The sequence below is a fragment of the Perognathus longimembris genome, chromosome 2 (assembly GCF_023159225.1).
Source record: "Perognathus longimembris pacificus isolate PPM17 chromosome 2, ASM2315922v1, whole genome shotgun sequence".
NCBI lineage: Eukaryota > Metazoa > Chordata > Mammalia > Rodentia > Heteromyidae > Perognathus > Perognathus longimembris.
Window position 1 is genome coordinate 53,183,983 of NC_063162.1, and position 23,652 is coordinate 53,207,634.

The window sequence follows — 23,652 nt, forward strand, 5'->3', positions numbered from 1 at the left end:
GGTCATAAAGACAGAGTCCCTCAGTTCTACAGCCCAGACCCAAGCAGCTGCATGTACCTCACAAACACCCAGCCACCTCTCTTCCTCCTTCCAGCCCCAAGCCTAGCCTACCTCATGAACCTCTGTTTCCCTACTGAGTTGGAGGGGCCACCCCCTGGCCTCAGTTTCCCTCTCAGGAAGGAAGGGGACACACCAGGCTGACCTCAGGGGATGAGACCATGGCAGGTATGCCTTAGAAGGTGTGTGTAGGATGGACACATTGCTCCAAGATACCTAAGTCACAGGAGCCAGGGCTGGGATACAACAAGTGCCCAACAGGCCTTGGGACCAGGCTCTAGTTCTGTAGAGTGTCTGCAAACACAGGTGCAAGCTCAGCTCAGAAGTAAGCCCTCCCACTGAAGACTCTCCCCAGACCAAGCTGTGTATACCTGTGATGACTTAAAACCAAGCAGAATCCTGTTGCTCTTAAGCTACCTTGGGTGTCCCCAGACTCTGCTGTCTGGCCCCCTTAGCTCCCCACCACCCATTTCCACCTCACCTCTCCATCTACTCACCAGCTCCATCGCTGGTCTGTGGGCTAGGAGCAACCTGAGTCCTTTAGAATGCCAAGGCATTTGCACCCGCTGTTCTCTCTTCCTAGGATGGACTTGCCCCATTTGTGAGAGGTGTAGCCTCCCCTTCCTTCTTGTCCCCCACCACAGGTCTCTGAATGGCTTTCTCCTTGCTGCCTGCCTTAGAAGGTTTCCTCTAGCATGAGCCATCTCACCCGCTCCCACTTGCCCCTTGCCCAGCAGTGACCTTGTTCGCAAATATCAGCTCACTGGATGAATAAGGAAATTTAATATGTGGGTTGTGGAGCACCCTGCTACCCCCAGTTTCCCCCAGGAAAACAATCCCCATGGGTTCTTTTTGAAACTAGCCGGGGGTGGGGGGTGGGGAGAGGGAAATTGGGAGAAAAATGAGGGAGGTGGTAACAAGTTTGACAAGAAATATCCTCATTACCTTACATATGTAACTGTAATCCCTCCGTACATCATCTTGATAGTAAAATTAAATTTAAACAAATAAATAAAATTAGCTTGGGGGGGGTCTCTACTCTTGGTATAATGGTGCACTGGTTCCTTTATCCTCCTTCCAGTCCTGTGGAGAGGGGTTCTCCTTCTCAACCCATTTCAGTGAGACCAGGGGCCTCTCCCACGGCCACGCCCACTGCATCCACGCGGCCCTGCCCTGCCCGGTGGCCACGCCCACTGCTCCGGTGCTCCACAGACCCTCCCTCCAAGCCCGCCCAGTAGAGTCCCAGCCCCACCTGCGGCCACGCCCACGGACCCTGGCCCCAAGCCCACCCCTGCTTGCCACGCCCACTTCCCCGCCCCACAGCCACGCCCACCTGCTTGTGCGGGTACACGTTGATGTGGCACTTGATGCACTCCTGCCCCATGTTGGCCCACGAGTTCCCGCTCATCCATTTTCTCTTGCACTTGGGACACTTGTACTCTCCAAAGCAGCGCTTTTTGCCCTGGTACGGGGTCAGACCCTCGCCTTTGGGCCGTGCCTGGAGGACAGAAAGCGAACACCGGGGGTTGAGGATAAGGACACCAAGGTGATGTCCCAGCGTGGTTCCTTCGTATGCATCTCCTGCGTCCTCACGTGCAAGCACCTGGAGAGAATCAAGGTCACCCCAGCGCACGCACGGGGATGGTCAGGCTGTACGATTTTCCCCACCCCCCAGACAGGCAGAACAGGGGCGGCAGGAGGTAGCTCCTCTAAATCGAAGGAGGAAAAGTCCTCAGAGGGGGATGGCGAGGTATTTCCTTAACTGGGATGCCACACAGGAGCAGCTGGGGGTCACTGGGACACACCTACAGGTGCTTTTGGGCCACCCAACATAGGCATACAGACAGGTGCGCAGCAAGCCACCCCATTTCCACAGCCCCTCCCCCCCAAGCACTTTCTCCTAGGCTGGTCTTTAATTTACATCCTTCCTGCCTCCTTCCTCCAAGGGTTGGAATTAACCACACAGAAACTGGAAGCAATTCGGTTTTCTGTCTACCACCCCAGACATGGCTGTGTGCAGATGCATTGGACATGCTTAGGCACTGGCATTCTTCTCCTGCATCAAATAGAAACAGACACACAGCGGGCTCCACAGCTTCCGGTGGGTACTTAATAACACACCGCCCTAACCCACATCAGCAAGGCGCGGGCTGTTCCACTGCAGTCTGATTAATAGTTACAAAACTGTGGAATCCAAGTTCAAGCACATTCATCTACTAGTATTTCAGAAAATCTAGGTCGTTTCCAGTCTCTATTATCACAAACCAGGCTGTATGTGTGCATTTTGCACATGTAGGGTAAATTTGTAGAAGTGAAATCTCTGAGTCAATATGCACTATCAATTATCCTGTGTGTGTGTGTGTGTGTGTGCACATGCATGCGTGCATGCGTGCTGGTCTTGGGGTTTGAACTCAGGGCCTGGGCACTATCCCTGAGCTTTTTTGCTTGAGACTAGTGCTCTACCACTTAACCCATAGCTCCATTCCTGGCTTTTTGGTGCTTAATTGGAGCTAAGAGCCTCGAGGACTTTCCGGCTTCAGACTTCAGGTTGACTTCAAACTGCAATCCACAAATCTCAGCCTCCCGAGTAGCCAGGTATTACAGGCAGGAGTCACCAGCACCCCGTCTGAAAGATTCAGTTTTTAAGGGAAACCTCAAAACAGATGAGCACTGCTCCCCACTCCCTCACACTGCTTGTTCGCCAACTTCACATCCCATGCCCTCACCCACAGTTTCACTGACTGGCCTCCCTCAGGAGAAGTTCCACCTCTAACCATTTTGTTTTCCTTGATTTTAGTTATCTGTGGTCAATTGTGGTCTGAAAGTTATTCCGTGGGAAGTTCCAGAGTTATGCAACTTGGAAGTTTTTAATGACTCGCTGCTTTGAGTAGCAAGGTGAGATTGCCCTTCTCTTCCCCAGTGGGACTCCCTCTTTGTTCAGCAGATAGGAGCTGTACACACCACCCACCCATTAGCCACCCAGCATGGTTGCTGTGGATCTCTAGTGTGATATTCACCACCTCATCCCATTTGATGCAGTAACAGCCCTGCCATGCTGGAGTAGTCCACGCAGGCAATCAGGCCATGCCAAAGGAAGCGAAAAAGCACTTGACAACTGCAATGAAACTTCCTCAAATAAGGAAAGAAAAATACTACAAGCGGAGATTGCTTAGATGGATGGCTAGAAACAGATCTTCTGCTTGTGGAATTGTGAAGAAACATTTATGCCACAGTGCATAATAAGTGCATAATAAGACAATGGGAGACAGCCAAGAACTGGAGGCTCACGCCTGTATTTACAGCTACTCAGGAGGATGAGATTCAGAGGGCTTAGCATTTGAAGCCAGCCCGAGCAGAAAAGGCCCCGAGACTCTTAGCTTTAATTAATCAGCAAAAAGCTGGAAATGGAGCTATGGCTCAAGTGGTGGAGTGCCAGCCTTGAGTGAAAAAGTTAAGGGAGAGTGCTCAGGCCTCAGCTCTCTCTCTCTCTCTCTCTCTCTCTCTCTCTCTCTCTCTCTCTCTCTCTCTCTCTCTCTCTCTCTGATTCTTTTACTGAAGGGGGAACTGGGGGCCTCTCTCTAGCCTGGCTTGCTCTGAGACTTGGTTCCATAGATCTTTCGGCTCACTGAGCTAAAAGGGCCCAGGGTTGGAACTCCACAGCCAAGGGGTAAAGGACAGAGGTGAAAGTATCAGAGGGAATGGGTCAAGTCCTCCAGTATACTCAGCCAAGCAGAGCCTGACATGGACACCAGGTCAGGACTAGAGGTAGAATCTGTGAGCTGAAATTCCAGAATCTCTACTTTAGAAACAAGAGGGAAAGACCCCACATTGATAGTGGGGTATAGAGTATGTACCAGATGGAGGAACAAGCAAGTGAAAGAGAAGAGCAGTGTGCCTTGGAAACAGGGTCACAGTTTGGAGTTAAGAGTAACTGTCTTTCTGGAACTTTCCACCAGGTGGCCAGGGACAGAGTGCCTAGCTTCCTGCAGGCCAGGACAGCCTTAGCACACCTGTCCACAGCTGGCAGGCCGGATACAAAGAAAGACATGGCTCAGGTCCTGGGTCAGATGACCTTGACACACACGGGCTCTGCCTGTGACTGTCAGGGCCCCTTGCCAAATCACTCAATGTCTCTGTGCCTCAGTGTCCTCGCAGAAACCCAGTGATGGCCCCCGCTGGACACGCACCTTTGGGAGGCCATGATACACGCACAAGTGTGCAGGTCCCAGCTTAGCGGGAGCCTCTCCGCCACACTGGGGTGGTGGTGGTGGCATGAAGGTGCTGTAGAGGCCAGGCTGAGACCCAGGAGGCATCAGTCCAAAGAAGAAGGTTCCAGAAGTGGTAGGAAGGCCTTCCTTTCATTTGGAGGTAGAGGTAGTAAGCAGAGGAATGGAGTTAGCTTCCTTCACCTTCTAGAACATTCCAGGGAAGGACCAAGAAAGACAGAGGAGGCAACCTTAGCTTGGAGATGTGTTGGCACAGCACAAGAAGAGGGATGAGGCCTGACATTTGTGTTTCGCAGGATCAGAGCAGCCTGAGACCCCCGTCCCAGAATCCTGTGAGGCAGGGAGTGTGCTCAAGCCAGCTCAAGATGGCTGGTGACACTGTGCCCAGCGACCCAGGTGAGACAAGTTGAGAAGTGGCTGGCAGTAACGCCCCCTGGCCACCTCATCTGTTCGCTTCCACCAGGTCTGTGCCAGGGAAGGGAGACATGCTCCCCCTCCCCCACAGGCAGGAATGTCAAGAGAAAATTCCAGGCCATCCCAGGCCATCCCAGGCGGCCTGGCTGCCCCGGCTGGCCGCCTTCGAAGGCGCTTCCTGCAGGCGGGGGGAGGGGTGGCCGGCAGAGCCAGAGGAAGAGACAGTGAGGAGGGGAAGCCCGGCCAGCGGGTGCCGCAGCGCAGAGCAGCCACTTCCTGGAAGGTTCTGTGCAGACATTGTTTGTGCTGACCAGAGGGGGCAGAGCCAGGAGAGAAGGCATTTCTGAACAGAACAAAAGCCTTTCTGGTTCCCGGTTTTCTCCGAGAAAGGCGCAGCCTCGTCTCATAAACATGGGCATGAAACAGACGGTCAATGCTGACACATGGCCCTGGAGGGAGGGGCCACCCCCCAGCCTGGACAGGCAGGCTGCCAGGCCCAGCAGGCTCCCTTGATCTCACACACACACACACACACACACACACACACACACACACACACACACACACACACACACGAATATTGCATCTGTCAGGAGCTGAGGCACCGGCACCGTGGGCACCCTCACGAGGGCTCAGAAGCCACTCTAGTAACACAGACACATCCTCTGGGGACCAGAGGCAGGGAACTTGCTCAATGGCATGTGGGAAGTTAGGGACAAAGCTGACCTCCTCCAGATCCTCTGACCACTAGATGGGGGGAGAAGGATGTGGCAGGGCAAGTTGGGGGGTGGGGGTGAGCCACATGAAGGAGCAAAGAAGGCAAAGCTAACTCAGGCTTGTCATCATAACTTACTCAGAAGGCTGAGAGCTGAGGACCAGGATTCAAGGCCAGCCTTGCCTTGCCTTGCCTCTCCTCTCCACTCCTTTCCTCTCCTCTACTTTTTCTTCTTTCCTTCCTCCCTCCCTTCCTCCCTTCTTCCCTCCCCCCCCTCTTTCCCTCTCGCTCTTTCACTGGCCTGCCTGGCTCCTTCCTTCCTTCCTTCCTTCCTTCCTTCCTTCCTTCCTTCCTTCCTTCCTTCCTTCCTTCCTTCCTTTCCTCCCTTCCTCCCCCTCCCTCCCCCACCAGTTCTGAAGCTTGAATTCAGGGCCTGGGCACTGTTCTGCTCAAGGCTGGTGTTCTACAACTTGAGCCACAGTTCCACTTCTGGCTTTGGGGTGGTTAATTGGAGATAATGAGTCTCACAGAATTTTCCTTCCCAGTCTGGTCTCGGAATCGCCATCTTCAGATCTCAGTCTCCTGAGTAGCTAGGGTTACAGGCATGAGCCACAAGCAGTGTTCCAGGTAGCCTGTCCAGCTTTCTGGAGGACAAGGAAAGTCTGGAGCCAGCTACATTCCACACCAACGTTCTGTTACACCCACTGGACGAAGGACAACAAAGCCATTAGGATAGCAAGGATGGTTTTTGTTAGGAGCTGGGAAAGGGCTTCGAGAGAAGGTAGGGTGAGTGGTGGAATACTGCCTCTGTCTCCAGCTGAGAGAAGAAAAAAATGCACAAGAATAAAAACTGCTGGGAAACCAGCCAGAAAGTTCCAGAAGTTGCCTCTAGGACATGGGACTGGGGCTGATTTTATTTCTGCTTATGTTCTGTCCTAATTAATGAAAAGTCTTTCATCATGTGTGGGATGGACTTGGCTGAAGATAATGTTGGCTTAACCAGACCACTTCCTGGGCGGCAAGGCCTGTGCTGTCCACCAGGGGGCGCCCTGGGCATTGCCAAGGTGATAGGAGCCCCGTGGGAAAGGCAGCTCAGTCTACACTTGTCCCTGATGGTGCTCAAGGGGTGGACACTGTCTGCCGGCTCTTCACAGAGCTACATTGCCCAGCCACAAAGGCATCCCCACTCCTCCACCTGGTCTGCCATCTTGAGAGACACCAGAAGTGTCCTGTGACACAGCCCAACTGACCTCCCCGCTCTAGCTGCCTGGAGTCCTTCTTCAGAGCAAATCATCCTTGGGGTGAAGCCTGGTTCCTCTCTTTCAGACTAGAAGTCCCCTTTTCACAGGAATGACGACTGAGGGAAGGCTCAGGGAAGGAAGGCAGGACAGGGTAGGAGGCTGAGGGCTGTCCCTTCCCTGCCTGTCTTGACTACATGCTGGCTGGACAGAGGTTTCCAGCTGTGCTCCCCCTAACCCTGGACCTGCCCAGAAGGACAGGCCCATTTCCTACCAAGCCCTGACTTAGAGGTGTGGTTATTGCCTTCCCGTTAGCTGTCCAGCGAGGGGCTGGCCCACTTTATGACCCCAGCAAAGGTGCAATCTGGGACTCTTCTCAAATTCCACGCAAGTGTATACCAAGATGGCACAAAGAAAAAGAACCCGCTGTCTCAGGGTAGTGAGAAATTGCAAGGTACTGAAAGTCTTGGGGTGGGTCTCTGCATGCTAGAGGCCAATCCTTCCCCTCCCTAGGCCTTGCTTTCCCCCGTTTACAGAACTGGGGTGGGGGGACTGGCCTCTGGGCCAGGGCAGTTGCAGCTCTGGAGGCCCTTCAGTCTGGTGCCTAGCAGCCCATTCATGTCTCCCCTCACCAGTGCAGTGCTGGGCTGGCCCCGATCTTCCAGCTGAGAGGCTGGGGCTGAAGCCAAGATGGACAGGAGCAGGAGGCAATGAAGAGCAGATGGGCACCTGGCCAGCCTCTATCCCTGGACAGCGAGGTGGCCCTGGCCTCCCGTGCCCTGTCCTGAAGAGGAAAAGCCCTAGACCTCGGTCTGAGCTGGGTTTCCTCACCAAGGCGGCAGCAGAGGCTGAGGGCGCACTGGGGAGGGGCAGGGAGGACCCAGGACACTGTGTGCAGATCCTCCCGGGAGCACTCCATGGAGGAGGCCTGGACTTCTTCCTGTGAGCCCCTCTTTCTCGCTCTCCCTGCTGGAGGCGTCCAGGGGCACAGAGGGGCTGGAGGGCAGGTGCCCAGTTCATTCATCTGCCGAATGAGAAGTCTGGAAGGGCTGGGATTCTAATCTTCAGTGAGCACCTACTGTGTGCAGAGCACTTCCTGACCTCCCAGTGCACACCCTTTCCATGGGGCAGGACAGCAAATGGAAGCCCTGGGAGGCATGTGCGCAGGGCCTCGCTGCTGTGTTCCCACACTTGAACCCTCGCAGCCGACCTTTCCCACTTAGTGCTTGGCCTCGGCCTGGAACAGCTGTGAGCAAAAATGAGAGAACAAGCTGGCTCTGACCTCTGGCCTCTGACCCCTGGCTGACCCGTCAACATCCCCTCATTCAAGGAACATCTGTTGTGTACCACCCGTGATGTACCAGGCTGGGTGGAAAATTCCAGAACATGGACATAAACAAGGATGTTGAGGAAAGCCTACCTTCGTGGAACACAGTTTGGGACATTCAGAAGGGGCCAATACTGTGACCCTTTCCTACTCAAGCCACGCCCATTACGGACACGCCCAGCCTGAAGCCCATGGGAGACTCCGCTGTGGAAATATGCTGGGCTCCCGTCTTGAGGCAGAAACCACTCTGGCTCCTGGGTGACAAGTTCTCACTTTTAATCCCAGTGACAGATGAGGAAACTGAGGCACACCACCATCACATAACTACTAAGCAGCCGGGTCAGCCAGATAGGAGGTCAAGTTGGTCAAGCACTCACGTTTGTGCCGTTCCTTCCTCTCTGTTGGGGGTCCTGCCCGGGGGGACCCTCCAGAACCCCCTCCCTCACAGCCACACAGCACATGCCCTGGCAGGTGGGAAGCTGGCCGGGGCAGCTGCAGGCTGCCAGACGCCCCAGAGGAAGCAGCAGCCGGGCGCAGGGACAGGTGGGCTGGGTGCAGCCTGTGGGATGCTGGGAGGGGCGGCGGGGGGCGCAGAGCCACCCTGAGCTTCCTCCAGCCTCAAGGGCCTCCTTGTCTGAGCGCAGACGTCCAACGGGGCCCGTGTGCCCAGTCCCCTCCCCGGCACTGGGCTCCCGCTGCAGCCCCCTCCACCGTGGGCCCAGAAGGCCCAACCCTCCCACCCTGCCAGAGAAAATGCCATCCTGACTCCACAACACTGGGGTCTGTCAAAGTGCAGGGAACAATGGACGCTTTCACAGAGGCAGGAAAAGCCCTGGGGAGGGGGCCTGGCTGGCGTGGGGGCACGGGTGTGTGCGGGGCGGGGGGGGGGGGAGGCGAAGGGGCAGAGACAGAAAATAGGCCCAGGAGAGGCCTGGGAGAAAAAGCAGCAAGGGACAGGTGACTGAGGGAGGTGACAAGGAGAGGCAGGAGACATCTGAGAAATCAACCAAGAAGGAAGAGGAAATAGATATCCAGACAGAAACAAACGATTGCCCCTGGACCCTAAGTATGAGGAGACCCTAGTACCCCACATGCCTCCAGGCTGGGGGCCCATAAGACAACAGAGCCTCTTTCCCCAAATCCCACCCCCAGTCAGCCATCTGAAGCAATCTCAGGGAAGGCTTTTTTTTTTTTTTGGAAAGCCAGGACTTTATAATGGCATGTGCAGCTACTCCCGGGTTATCTGTTTCCTGCTTCTGGCTTTCCTCCACCAGCCAACCACAGAGTCAGGGGCTGAGGGCAGGCAGGGGAAGAGGGGCCGGCCAAGGGGGGTGGAAACATCCGAAACACAGGCATTGCAAAAGCCCAGGCCTTCCTCTCCCGGTGACTGCAGACCCAGAGATTGCTGCTGGCTGGCTGGCCCCGGAGGAGGCTTGTCAATCACTGCAGGGGACACTGAGTGGAAAGCGACTTGTTTTCCTGAGTGGACTTCGGATCCTCTAACCTTAGTGAGCGTGAGCGCGCGCGCGCGTGTGCGTGTGTGTGTGTGTGTGTGTGTGTGTGTGTGTGTGTATGTGTCTTGGAGCCTCAACTCAGGGACTGGTCACCGTCCCTTAGCATTTTCTGCTTACTTTCTGGGTCATTCCACCCCTTGAGCCACAGCTCCACTTCAAGCTTTACGGTGATTAACTGGAGACAGGAACGTCAGGGATTTTTTTTTCCTGACTGGGCTGGCTTTGAACCATGATCTTTAGTTCTTAGCCTCTTGAAGAGCTGACAGCTATGAGCCACCTGTGTCTCACTCACCTTAGCTTTTATGAATCCCTCAAAGAGTCACATGCCACCCTCCCTGCCTGATTCCTGCAACTCCCCAGGTTCCTGACATTCTTCCATCCATGAAACATCCAGGTATCCCTCCAAGACTAGCTCAACCACCCAGACTCTAAGGCTCCCAGCCTCCCTGTCCCAGGCAGGGTTAACTTCCCCCCCCACCCCCAGGGAGGGGAATAGCTTGCTGAGAGCACAGGAAGGGGAGGGGGGTGCTCCCTGAACTCCCAAGGCACCGTGTGGTCAGCCTCTCATCTGGCTGTGGCTGGTGTCCTGCCCTGACCCGGCCTCCCGCTTGCCACACTCAGAGTTCATCCCAAATGTAAAGAAATTCTGCAAGCCATGCTGTGGTTCCCAAGTGTGTGCATGCGTGCGTGCACGCACGCACGCGCGTGCGCGGGTGTGTGTGTGTCCCTGCCATGCCCACATCTCCTGCTTCTCTTAGGGCAGCAGACTCAGGCCCCCCTCTCCCCACAGTGGGTAAGGGCTTGTGATGGGAGGCACCATAGGAGAGCAGGGGGGGAGAGGTCACTCTGGCACGGGTGGCAATGCTAGGCATGGCCCAGATGTCCTTTCCTGGGCTAGGCTGACCACTCCAGACCACAGGATTCCATGCCAGACTCCGCAGGAGGCCTTCCCTGGCGAGGCCTGGCCGGAGGAGGCCAGGTCCTCAGGGCTGGAGGGAGGCTCTGCTCAGGTCCTAGGGAAGGAGGAGGGGAAAGAACTCAGCTGGAGCAAGGCTCTGGGGGTGAGAGCCGCAGCCTGCTAGGGGACAGGGAGAGAACTGAGCTCAAAATAGCGATGGGGGAAGGGTGGCCCTGGGCCAGAGAGGAGCAGAATGCTGAGGTCAGCAGTTTAGGGCCCAGTTCTGGCAGCAGCCAAGGCTGGGGCTCCCACCTACTGCCAGGGGAGGTGAGAGGCAGCTCCATCACCATGTAAACCTCCACCTCTGGGCCACAAGCTCCTCTTCTGACCAGAACAACAACAACAACAAAGCCCAAGAGGCAGGCTTTCCTTCTGAGCGCACAACAGGTGAGCTGGAAGCTGGGGCAGGGGTAGGGGGGTGGGGGAGGTGCTTCACACTGCAACTTATTCTTTCCAGAGGAAGATACAAGAGAGGTTAACAGTCACCTGTCCAAGGTCACAGAGCAAATTCATGGCAGAACTTGAACCCTGGACCTGTGAGTTCTCGTCCAGCTCTCTTGTTGCTGCATGGGCTACCTGAGGTCCAGACAGCCATAGCTTGGAGGTGACTGTCACCAGGCAGAGCAGAGGCTGAGAGGCTCCATGGCCAGCCCTGGATCCATCTGCCAGCTCCTGCCATGGTTTCCAGTGCTGGATGGTGTTAGAAATCCAAGACCAAACTTCAGGGAGCCCCAAGTCCAGGGTGAACCTCACAGGTGGGCCCTGAAGGGTGAGGGCCCCCAGGAAGGGCTGCCCTCCTGACACTCCTTACTCTACTGTCCAGGACTCAGCTGACTCCACTTCCCTTCAGGTCCAGAAGGTCATGGCAAAGCCCACTTTTCCCACCGTTCCCCAAGGCAAGTATTTGGGGCAGGTGGCTCTGTGGGAGGAGGAGGGTGGGGCACTGGATCCCCCCATCTGTCCCCTCCCCCAAGCTCCAGTTTTCCCTAGAAGTAAAACCTCCAGCTTTCCTGCCTCCTGCAACATTACCTCTACCAACCCTATGCCAACAGATCAACAACGCAAGGCACAGATAGGGTGGGAGATCTGCCTGAAGTCACCCAGCCAGGAAGTAGGTGAGCTGGGATAGCTGGGTGCTGGTAGCTCCCACCTGTAACCCTAGCTACTCAGGAGGTGAGATCTGAGGATCATAGTTCAAGTTGAGCCCAGGCAGGAAAGTCTATGAGACTCTTATCTCTCCAATTGACCACCAGAAAACTGGAAGTGGAGCTGTGGCTCAAGTGGTAGAGTGCTAGGCTTGAGTAAAAAGAGACCAGGAACAGCACCCAGGCTCTGAGTTCAAGCCCCATGAGAGAGAGGCAGTGGGAGGATCCAAACCCAGGCCCAGCTTGCCCCTCCAACACTGCCTGCTTCTTATGTGGTCTCCAGCTCTGACCTTCCCCTTGCCCTTGACCTGCTACAGTGGGGTGTTTGGGGGTGAGGGGCTGCTGGGAGGGGCCCGTGCTCATTCTGTCTCCAGTAGAATCTAATAAAAGCTGCCCTTCCTTCTAGAAGATGTGTGTGTGTGTGTGTGTGTGTGTGTGTGTGTGTGTGTGTGTGTGTGTGTGTTTAGGTGTGTGTGCGTGCATTTATACTAGGGCTTGAACTAATGGCCTGGGGGCACTCCCTCAGCTTTTTCGCTCAGGGCTGGTGCTCTGTCACCCAAGCCATACTTCCACCTCTAGCTTTTTGCTGGTGGAGATACGGGTCTCACAGACTTTTCTGCCTGGGGTGGCTTTGAACCGGGATCCTCAGATCTCATTCTCCTGGGTAGCTGGGAGTATAGGTGTGAACCATGGATGCCCGGCTCTAGGTGATGCTTTTCCTGCGCTGTCTTCGAGGGCCCCAGTGGTCTCTATCCCCGCCGTGGTGTCCCTCAGACCCACCTGCCCCAGGCCAGATGGCTCCCACCTGCCCCCAGGGATACATGACCCTGTCCCTCGTGCACAGGGCTGGGTGGGGTCCATGGGGCTCCAGGCTGGGAAATGGCCATTACCAACCACAGCCTGCAGACTCAGGAGCACAGTGGTGAGGCTGCCTTCTCCTCGTGGCCCCCAAGTGCCGATTCCATACACGGGAGACAAAGCTCACAGGACAGCCACTTGCTCCTGCTATACTCGAAGTCAGTGCTGGGGATGAAGCCAGGCCAAGGAGCTGTGGCTGGGGGAGGGGGAGGGGGTGAGTTTGGTGCAGGACTGGTGGGGTACTCGTGGTGGCAGCTAAGGAGAAGCACTGGGCTGATTCCCTGGTTCGGTCCCACATCTGTGTGTCCCTGGTATCTGGAAACCATCATGGGCCAAACGGTCCCGGGCAGACCTGGCTGCTGGGGGCTGCACCTTGATCCCCGCACCATCAGGGTACAGCAACCCCAACCTGCTGATGTGAGTGGGGTGCTGGCCAAATTCCATGACCAGGAAACCCAAGAGCAGCTCCCTGTCCAGCTCAGCTTGCCTGGCTCATGCTTCAGCTCAGGGGCCTCAGGGGGTTCAGGGTGGGCGCTAACTAAAGCAATTCCCTTGATGCTCAAACCCAAACCATCACCGGGATCCTCCGTGAAGGCTGAATGAGCAGCTGTGGGGAGGGAAGGCCACTGTGCACCTGTATCTCACTGCCACGAACCCCTCCATTCACAGCCTCAACCCCTACCCACCAGGCCCTGGTGTAGGGACCCGAACTGGACAGACCCGAACCTGCACCACAGACTCGCACCTGACCCCAGATTCCAGGCATGTGGGAAGAATCTCATTCAAATTCAAAGCATCTCATTTAAATAATTTCAGTGGTTGTGTAAGCTGAGGAGGAAGCTAAACTTCCTCCAGGTAGCCCTCCCAGCAGACACCCGTCTGGCATGCCCTGCATTTGGGCATCTCTCTGCCCAAAGCACTTAGGACAAACCACTTAGTGTGTCTGTTGCCACTCCCAACCCCATCTTCAGGGGGAACTTGGTGCTGTGGCTCATGCCTGTCATCCCTAACTATTCAGGAGGAGGAGATCTGAGGATCATGGTTTAAAGCCAGTCCAGGGGAGATACAGCTTAGAGACCCTTATCTTCACTTTGCCATCCAAAAGCCAGAAGTGAAGGTGTGGCTCAAACGGTAATGCACCCGGCTTGAATGGGAAAAGCCAAGCAAGAGTGCGAGACCCTGAGCTCAAGTTGTAGTACCAGCACACGCGCATGCGCACACACACACACACACACACACACACACACACACACACACACACCCCAGAAACAGGAAGGGAAAGCCAGAACAGACGGAGGAGGCACAAGGAAGGGGGTGGCAGCGCCTGGCAACTTCCTGGAGCAGCGAGCGGCCGCTGGTTGAAGCGCCAGTCCTCAGTGTGGCTATTGTCCCTGAGGTGCAGGGAGAAGCTCAATGGAGCCTCTGTCCCTCCACAGGCAGGCAGGCCTAGCAGCTGGGAGGTGGGGACATTTCCTGTCCCTGCTGCAAGGATTCGGGGTGGCAGGGGGCGGGGACTCCCAGACAAGCACCCATCTGTGTTCCCCAGAGATGAGTGCCCAGCTGGAGGAGGAGGCAGGAGATGCTCAGCCCCTCCCAACCTGCCTGGGCCCGGAGAGGGCAGGCCAGGCCACCTCCTGGCTCTACCTCAGGGCCTTTGCACTTGCTCTTCCCTCTGCCAAGAACACTATTCATTTCTGCTTTAATTTATCTCTATACAAGTGGTCACATCTGCAGCGAGGCAGGCTCTGACGGCCCTGTGTGAACACATTGCAGACTGTGGCATAGCTGTGTCCGTGTCTTCACTGTCTGCTCTCCCCACAAGCATGCCAGGTCATGCTCTTTTCTTGCCATCTCCCCCACGAAGGGACAGTGCCAGGCATGTAATAGATACTCAACAAACACATGATGAATGGAAAGATGAACTTGAGCTAGGTATGATGGCTTGTGCTTGCTATGTAAATTAGATTTGGGAGGCTGAGACTGGGAGGATTGTGGTTTGAGGCCAGCTGGGGAGAGTGGGGGAGTTGGCAAGACCCCCATCCCCATCCATCAGCCGGGTGTGACGGTATGCACCTGTGGTCTCAGTTATTCGGGAGGTATAGGTATAGGAGTATCTAGGTCCATAACCTCCAGGCAAAAGCACAAGACCTTGTCCATAAAAATAACTGAAGCAAAAAAATAAAAGGCCGGGGGCATGGCTCAAATGGTACAGTGCTCGCTTAGCAAGCACAAGGCCCTAAGTTTGAGCCCCAATACTATAACCACAGCCAAAAGACAAGAAGTCTAACCAATTGCATTTGATTTTCTACATGGAGAGTCATGGGCACTGGGATAGAGGACGGAGGAGCCAGGTGGAGGGAGCCCCCCGTGGGTGGCGCTGGAGCTGGGGGGGGGGGGCAGCTGGAGGCTGAGCCCTGGCACAGGCCAGGCCACCTGGGGGCTGCAGTCCCTGGCAGAATTGGGCAGGAAGCACAGGAGCCAAGTCAGCCTCAGGCTGGAGGCGGCGGACAGAGGGAGCTGAGTGGGGAAGGGGGGGGAGGGGAGTGGAGTTGGGGGGGTGGAGGTGGGGGAGGGCTGCAGGTGAGGACATAGGCCTGGGCTGCTTGCCGGGAAGCCGATGCCTGTGTGTGGCCAGAGGAGACCTCGTCAGGATTGTGGGGTGCAGGAGGCTTGGGGAGGGAGTTCGAGGCCCAGGTCTGTACTGACCAGCCTTTATCACGGTGCACGCTGGAGAGCCAGCCAGGCGGGCTCCTCTGTGCCGTGAGGGTCCTGGCTATAAGCAGCGTGGTGCCTGGCCAGGCTGAGAGAGCACCGTGCACTGTGGCTGTGCCGGGCCCCAGTGGTGACCTGTGAAAGAGGCCAAGCCATGCCTGGAAAGCAGGAACAGGGATGGATGAGGCGACCTGTCCCTGGACAGGCCTGGACAAGATGCCTGGACTCGGGGTCCACCCCAAAGCCTAGTGAGAGGAGGGCTGGGGGCCCTGATATAATTCATACCACCACACTTGCTCCCCTGCAGGGGGACACATCAGCTCCCAGAAAGAGGGCCATGGAAAGCGCAGGTCCCCACCTTCCCCACGGCTGCCAGGCCCCCACCTTCGTTCAGAGGAATGAGCAGGGGCAGCGATGGCTGCACAGCAGAGGCAGCCCCAGGGGAAAGGAAAGGGATGACCCAAGCCTGGGGTCCAGCTCGCAGCTCCACATGGGTGGATATTGCCATAGTCTCCGTCTTCCCCCTGCCCCTTCCCCACCCCCTGCCAAGATGGCCCCAAGTCTAGTGCTGGGAGACACTGCGAGTCGAGGACTGGCCCGAAGCACACAGATGGCTAGATGGGTGCCTCTCACTCCCGGAGACTGGCCACAAGCCGAGGCCTCTCATCCCCAGTGTCGGTGGTGCAATGCCAGGGAGGGGCTCCCAGCCACCACTGAGTCTCTAGCCTAGGGCTTATGGGAGGCAACTGCCAGAAGGAGTGTGTCTGCTGGCCAGTGTGCCGCTCCTGCCCCTGGCTCCCTTCAGGCCTGAGCCCCAGGAGCAGAAGGCGCCCTGGAGCTCTGCTGCAGGCTCTGCCCCCTTGGGCCCTGCAGTGCTCAGATGCATGGAGCAGGAGCATGTGGCCTGCCAGCTCCGGTCAGCAGGAAGCCAGCGGGCCGGAGAGGATCAGCAGCTCTTTAACCGGACTGCAGAACTCGGCAGCCTCCAGTGACCCGCTTGGCAGCAGGGGCTGCGACCCTGGGGCAAGGCTGCTCTATGCCTGTCTTTGCAGCCAAGGCACAGGGGCCCATTCCAGCCCTGGCTTTCTAAAACCGATGAAGAGAGCCACGTGGGGAACAGAATCGGAGGAGGGCAGAGGCGCGTGCAGCGATGCCCTCTCTTCTGAAGAAGGCCCTTTGGTGCCCCCAGCCCTACATGACTGTCTAGCTGGTGGCCATGTATCCTCTCAGGCAGTCAAGGCAGAGGGAAGCAGCTGCGTGGCCTGGGCAGCTGGGTTTGAATCCTGCCAGTGCCATTTACTGGCAGCTAGAGAGCGCAGGGCTTTCTGCATCTCTCTGACCTTCAAGTTCCCATAATTCAAGTGGGGAGAACAACTCCTGTCAAGGGCTTAAGTACAAAGTGCTCAGTACGAGTCCAGAATTTAGCTTGCAGCTGCCATAATCACCACCACTGTTACCACCAATGCCACATCACCACCACCATCATCACCACCACCACCATCACCATCATCATCATCACAACCACCATCACCACCACCACCACCACCATCATCATTATCACAACCACAACCACTACCACCATCACCACCACCACTACCACCATCATCATCACCATCACCATCACCACTACCACCATCACCACCACCATTATCACCACCACCAGCATCACCACCACCACCGTCATCATCAAAACCACCATCACCACTACCACCACCATCATCACTACCACTATCACCACTATCATCATCACAACCACTATCACCACTATCATCATCACAACCACTATCACCACTATCAGTACCACCACCACCATCACCACCACCACCATCTTCATTGTTATCATTATCATTATATTTGCCTCAATTCTCACATGCCCAAAGCCTTCAGACCCTTTCTTCCTCCTCTAGGAGTCCTTTACTTTGTTTTTGGTCAGTACTAGAGCTTGAGGTCAGGGCCTCCTCTTGTAGCTTTTTGCGTTAGTTGGAGATAAGGGTCTCATAAGTGTGTCTTCCCCAGGCTGTTTTTGAACCGAGATCCTAGGATTACAGGCGGGAACCATCGGTGCCTTTTGAAAACCCAAAGAAGTCTCTCAAATGTGCCATTCCACCCCCAGAGTTGCTATAGGTGAGCATGTGCAATCTCCTTTAGCAAACGCAGCTCCTCATCAAGGCTGGCTCCATGCAGAAAGTGATGAGCCGGGCCCACCCAGAGAGGCAGGTGTGCCCACAGGCAGGCACTGTAACTCATGATTACTGGCCCCAACACGGACAGGCACACATAGAGGTGCTGAGGCCTCCTCCAGGTCACGTGGTGGGGTGTGTGTGTCCTGGCCTGCCTGTCTCCTGCCTCTCCCCTACCCCGGGCTCCACATGTGTGGGTGCAGAGGGGCCGTCAGTCCTGGGATGAAAACAGCACAGCGTCATCTAGCAGGAAATGGCCTGGCCTGGACCACATGGGGCTTAGTGAGCCGTGTCTGGACCTGGTGAAATTGTGGGGCTCCAGGTGTGTCATCCAGGGCTACAGAGTGGGTTGTCGGGATCCCCAGCCCTGTCAGACAGGTCGTCTCCTCTTTCTGAGCTCAGTTTTTCCATCTGGAATCAGTGTGTGCATGGGTGTCTGTGTGATGTGTGTGTGTGAGAGAGAGATAGAGAGACAGAGAGACAGAGACAGAGAAAGTGAGCGGCAGACGGATGGGGGAAGGGAAGGGGCAGGCTCTCCTGCGCTCTGGGCACCACTGGGATGTGACACGGGCTGGGGCAGATCATTCACTGCCCTTCCTGCTGCAGGGTCACAGGTGCTTTGCACTCTGCTGGCTTCCATCGCTAGTGCTAGAGAAAGAGCTAGCACTAAGGGGCTGTGTGTGTATGTGTGTATGTGCACGTGAGCGTGCGCGTGTGCATGCGTGTGGTTGCGTCCCACCCCAGGCCTGTGCACCAGGCTCACACAATCACCACCTTGTCCTCAGGAGACAAAGGCCAGGCCCTGCGCCCCCGTGGCCCAGAGCCCAGAGGCAACGACAGATCACAGAGTTGCTGAATTTAGAATTTTGTTGGTGCCACAACAATTTAGATTCCCGGAATCTCTAGAATTCAGGACAACACCACATTCCAAACACAGAGGCGAAGCCGTTTGGTCCCAAAGAACAATAGCAGAACACAGAAGAGCACAGACCCGAAGGAGGTCCGAACCATCAAACTCAGAGACGGACAGAGTACAGAACCTCAGATTTAAAGTCACAAGTTTTGTCATCACAGATTGGTGGTGGGGGGGGTCACTCCTCAGGAAAAGCCTACATCCCAGAATAAGCCCTGGCCGTCACACAGTCTGGGGCTCTGGGATTGTGGGCTTGACCCCAGACAGAGCCCCTAAACTAAGATTTCTAGCATTCCCCCCACCCCCCACAAATAAACAGAACAACACAACCCTCCATTAGTGGGAAGGCCCATGTGACAATCACTGATTGGGTCCACATAGGGAACAGAGACTGTAATTAACCAGCCCAAGGATGCTAGGCAGTGTCCCCAGCCTGGGCGCCAAGGTCACGCCCCTTCCGCCTCTGTGTCATCACCCTGCCTGGACACCTCTGGCCCCAAGGTTCTGTCCCAAGCCCACTGCATCTGCCTCGGTGGACCCCCGCCCAGCACACTCCCGGTAGTCTTAAAGTACGGCAGGACAGCAGGTGAGATGCGCCCCCACCCACAGACCCCACCACATGGCCTCAGAGAAGTCTTTCTAGAAGCCTCAGAGCCCGCTTCCTGCCTGCAGGAGTCCTGCAGCAGAGCGACCCAGGCGGGAACGCAGACCCCAGAGGCCATGGTCTGGTGGCTTTACATAAGTTGCCCCGGTTTGAAGGCAGGAGGCTCTGCACAGGTGGCCTCTGGGGACACAGATACAAGCACACATGGAGGGAGGCCAAGCCCCCAGTGGCCGCGGCTGGCTTGTTCCTAATTCACCAGCCAGCTCCTGACGCTCCACCACTTCAGCCACACCTCCACTCTGGCTTTTTGCTGACTGACTGGCCACCCCACTTGGGGTGCCACTGGCATCCCACTTGGCAAGCTTCGGTATTTGCAAATGAAAATCTTTTTTTCCCCTAACCACTCCTCGCCTTTATGGCAGCTCGACCTACAAATCATTTGCAGCTCTGCTAGTGTGGAAGACCCCATACAGCACCCCTTAGGGATGGGCTGGATGTGCTTTGCTGGGTCCACTCTACAGAAGGGGAAACTGAGGCACAGCCCAAGCAAGTGGCTTATATGTTCATCTATGTGGCTACACCACTCCCTCTAAACAATTCCTCCATGGCTGGTTAGAACTAAACATGATGGCAATCAGTGAGTGACACCCCCCTCCCCAACACCTAGCAACAAATTCTGTCCTGCCCCCAGCTCAGCTCAGCCCCCCCCCCATGCTTTCCACCCCACTGGCCACAATCAGGTGGGGTTGGGGTTAGACACCAGTGGGCAGGGGATGGTGGGAGAGAAGGCCCCGACAGCCATGGGTCCACGCTGGGCTCCGAAGGAAATGGGGAGATGACAGAAGGGCTCCCTCAGAGGAGCCAAGCCTCAGCCAGCAGCTTTGCCACACAGCCCAGGACACCCCACAAGGTGGCTGAACCCATTTCACAGGTGCCCAGGCCGAGGTCACACAGCCAAGTGGCCTCTGGATTGAGCTCAATGAAGCTCAGCCAGCCTGGTTTCTCCTACCCCCACTAAAAAGCCAGAACCTTCTAGGAGCTCACAGAGCCAGCACTGCATTACCCCAATCAGAGACCTTCAATGGGGGGGCGGGCAGCTGGGAGGGGAGACAGTGAATCCCTCACACCCTCCAAGGTCAGGCCTTTTCAGCTTGGACAACAAGAGAAATCAGGGAAGGCTCCCCGGAACAGGCGGCACTGAAGAGCCATTCAGCCAGGATCTGGACAGGGTTCGAGTGTCTCTATGTATGTATACGCCAGGGCCGGTGGTGTTGAGAGATGGTAGCAGCTCAGGAGGAGGTGTATGGGTCACTGGAGTGTGATTCTGGAAGGATCCAGGCAGTCTGGCTCCTCCCTCCCCCTCCCCCTGCTGCTTTCTGCACCTGTTCCTGTGTGCACCCCCCCCCCCCCGCGCCTCATCATCCTCGGCCATGAAGCCATGGCACTGTGCCTTCCAGAACCTGCGCTCTGCCATTTACACTCTGAGCCTCCAGATGATCTCCTTCCCAACCTCTTCCTGAAGTCAGCTCTGCAGGAAATGTCATGAGAGACAGCAAGCTGGTTCCCACGGATGCGATTGTTCTAGTGTGGTGCCTTCCAGGCTTTTCCAGGGGCTCAAGCAAGGCACAGTCCTCGACTCCCACCTGTGCCAACCTCCCTGTAGCCAGGAGCATAGGGCTGAGGAGCCCAAGCACTGACCCCCGAGGTCCTGGGTCTCCTCACCACCTCCTGTGACCCTTTGAAAGGAGAAGCGGGGACACGGATGTGAAACTTGCCCTCCTGGGCTCCTTCCTGCCAGGCATGGGCAGCCGGAGTACCCCACTTCCTGTGCCCCACCCCACCCCACCCGGATGCTGCTCCCACTTGGTGAAACCAGCCCTCTCCCTGTGCCAGCCAGATGGAGCCAGCAGCCTGCAGGTGGCACCCACACCTCCCGGCCACACCCTCTCGGCCTTCTTCCTGAGGGGTTCATGGGGCAGACACCGCGGGCCACAAAGCTCTCAGAAGATCCCGGGGTAGTCCAGCTTTGGGGCCCCATTGCTCAGGGGTCGAGGGCGGGAATGGAGGCCAGGAGACCTCTGTGGCCTCCCAGAGCCCTGAGTGAGGCACTCAGCAAACCTCTGGGAGTCCTCCAACCAGTCTGAAGGAACTGAATCACAGAGTAACAACAACAGCAGCAGCAACAGTCCTCAGCAGCAGCAGCTGAGGATTGGTGTTCCAAGCTAGTGTGTGCAGGAAAATCTGCAGCTAACCAGCAAAAAGCTGGAACTGGAGCTATGGCTCAAGTGGTAGAGCACTAGCCTTGAGCAAAAAAAAAAAAAATCTCAGGAACAGCACCCAGGCCCTGAGTTCAAGCCCCGTGACTGTCACAGAAGTGCACACATTAGTGCGCACATGCACACACACATACACACGGACAGCAATGAACGGTATGAGCAGCTGTGACTCCATGTGTGAGGTGCCAGGTGCTCCTAGGAGCAGGTCGGATGAATAACTCATTGAGCCTCGCAGCACCCCGAGGTGGAGTCTGCCAGCGTCTTCGTCTTATAGACGAAATTGAGGCCCAGGCAGTGGGGCTGCTTTCCCCGGGGGTGCTCAGTCAGAATGAGACAGCAGGGGCTGGGGTACAGGCAAGCTCACTCCAGCTCCTGCCATGCAGCAAGGGGCCTCAAGGGTGACAAACATCCACCCAGGGCCAGCATCCACGCCAAAGCCACCCCACCAAGCCATAGCCATACACCATCCCAGCAACACCCTTCCTGCTAAGTATCTGTGACACTCTGTGATCCTGCGACAGGCACAGCCCAGGCCCCACGGCTGCTCAGCCAGCCCTGGGTTCCAGAGGTGCCCTCTGCACCATTCTCTGCAGAGGAATCCCCTGCTCCACCAGGCCTAGACCTTCCTCAAGAGGATCACAGAGCTATGCTGTTTTCCTAGTTGCCCTTCTTCCTCCCTCCCCCACCCCGCCTCCCTCCTTCTTTGCTTTCCTTTCTTTCCTACTTCCCTCTATCTCTTCTGTATCTGTCTATCTATCTACCTATCTATCATCTATCTGTTATCTATCATCTATCTATATATCTTTCTATCTATGGTGTGTGTGTGTGTGTGTGTGTGTGTGTGTGTGTGTCCTGGAGTTTGAACTCAGGGCCTGGGCACTGTTTCTGAGCTTTTTGTGCTCAAGGCTAACACTACCATCTGAGCCACAGCTCCACTTCCAGCTTTTTGGCAGTTAATTGGGGATAAGAGTCTCATGGACTTTCCTGCCAGGATGGCTTTGAATCAGGATCCTCAGATTGTGGCCTCCTGAGTGGTTAGGATTACAATTGTGAGCCACTGGTCCTTGGCTGCATGTATATAAAACATAGTTCTTGCTCTCTGTTTCTCTTGCAGTGTATCGGTCTGTTTTCTGTTACCGTAACAAAATACTTGGAGCTGGGTACTTATGAAGAAAGGAGGTTTATGTAGCCTGCCATTTTGAATGGGCTACATAATCAGATGGCTCCAGGTCTGGTAAGGGCCCCAGAATGCTGTGATGGGAGGGCTGGCTGAGAGACTGAATGGCCACACAGGAAGCCATAAGGAATGATGAGAGCAAAGCCTGGCCCACTTCTGCTATTCTTTCTTCTTTCCTTAGTCACACTGAGGACTGAATACCAGGCCTTGCCATTGCTAGGCAAGTGCTCAACCACTTGAGCCGCACCCCTAGTTCAAGGCTTCCTCTTTTGTAACATCTCTTTCACTACCTGAACTAACCAGGGTCCCAAGAGAACTACCTAAACCCCCTCCCAGGGCAGCACTCAATGACCTAACCCCCTCCTGCTAGGCCTCGCCTCTTAAAGGTCCACTGCCTCTCATAGCACCAAACCGGGGGGGGGGGGGGGGGCAAACTTCCAACACACAGACGTGTGGGGGAGGCAGGCACACTTAAACCTTGTCTAGACCACAGCCGGTTCAAACCAGTCAGAGGTCGGGAACCTTTCCAGAGCTCTGAGGCTGAGCAGCTTCACATCCTGGTTCTGCAGGAGGACCCCTACATATCCCCAGTCCGTCTTGGCTGTCCCCTTTCTGGCTTTTCCCCCTGGCCCCCAGGGACTCCAGACCTGCTGTCAGGGAAGACCCCGGCTTGTCAGCCTTGCCTGGTGCCCTTAGGTGCCCCAACCCCACAGGAACCAGCCTGCTCCTGCCTGGAAGGGGTGCAGGACTAGGTCCAAGGGCAGCAGCGATAGGGTGGGGGCAGGAAGCCGGGCCCCAGGAGCCCCCTTTCCCCTCATCTCCAGCCCCTGCGCCAGTGGGACCCCACCTCTAAGGTTTCAGCTGTTCTCGGCTCCTCGCTTTCCTTTTCTTTTGCAATCTCCAAGAAACCCGAGCTGCAGAGAGGCGGGCCAGGGCAATCGTGCGGCCTCACATCTGCCTCGCATTAGCAGTCCGAGCTGACTCAGGCAAGGCACTCCCCTGAGCGCCCAGGCCTCTCGCAGGGCCGTGCCAGACGTGGGCACAGTGGCACAGGTGACGGCATCTCTCAAACCTCCCCCAGAAGAGGAGCTGCTCCTCCCCAAGCACAGCTTGGAGAATGCTGAAGGCCAGGGTGGGCTGCCAGGCTGGGCGTGGCTGGGAAAGGTGGGGGGGGGCTTCAGAGAAGGAGCCTGGACCCATCCAGGGCCCTGCTCTCTCACCCCCACTCTGTTCTCCACCTCTACAAAGGTGCTGTGTTTATCACAACCCCAAATGGCAGGTGATGGAAGGTGGTCAGAGTTATTCAGCAATTTGCTCAAGGTTGCACAGCACAGCAAT

General features: G+C 56.2%; 1 protein-coding gene across 2 annotated transcripts in view; it reads right to left on the minus strand.

Annotated features, from left to right (window-relative positions):
* Nucleotides 1-23,652, minus strand: part of Zcchc24 (zinc finger CCHC-type containing 24) — a 54,091-nt gene that overhangs the window by 5,451 nt on the left and 24,988 nt on the right. For both annotated transcript variants that reach the window (XM_048339149.1, XM_048339147.1), the window contains exon 3: nt 1,391-1,555. In XM_048339149.1, coding sequence (XP_048195106.1) covers nt 1,391-1,555 — 165 coding nt within the window. The remainder of the gene's footprint in view (nt 1-1,390; nt 1,556-23,652) is intronic.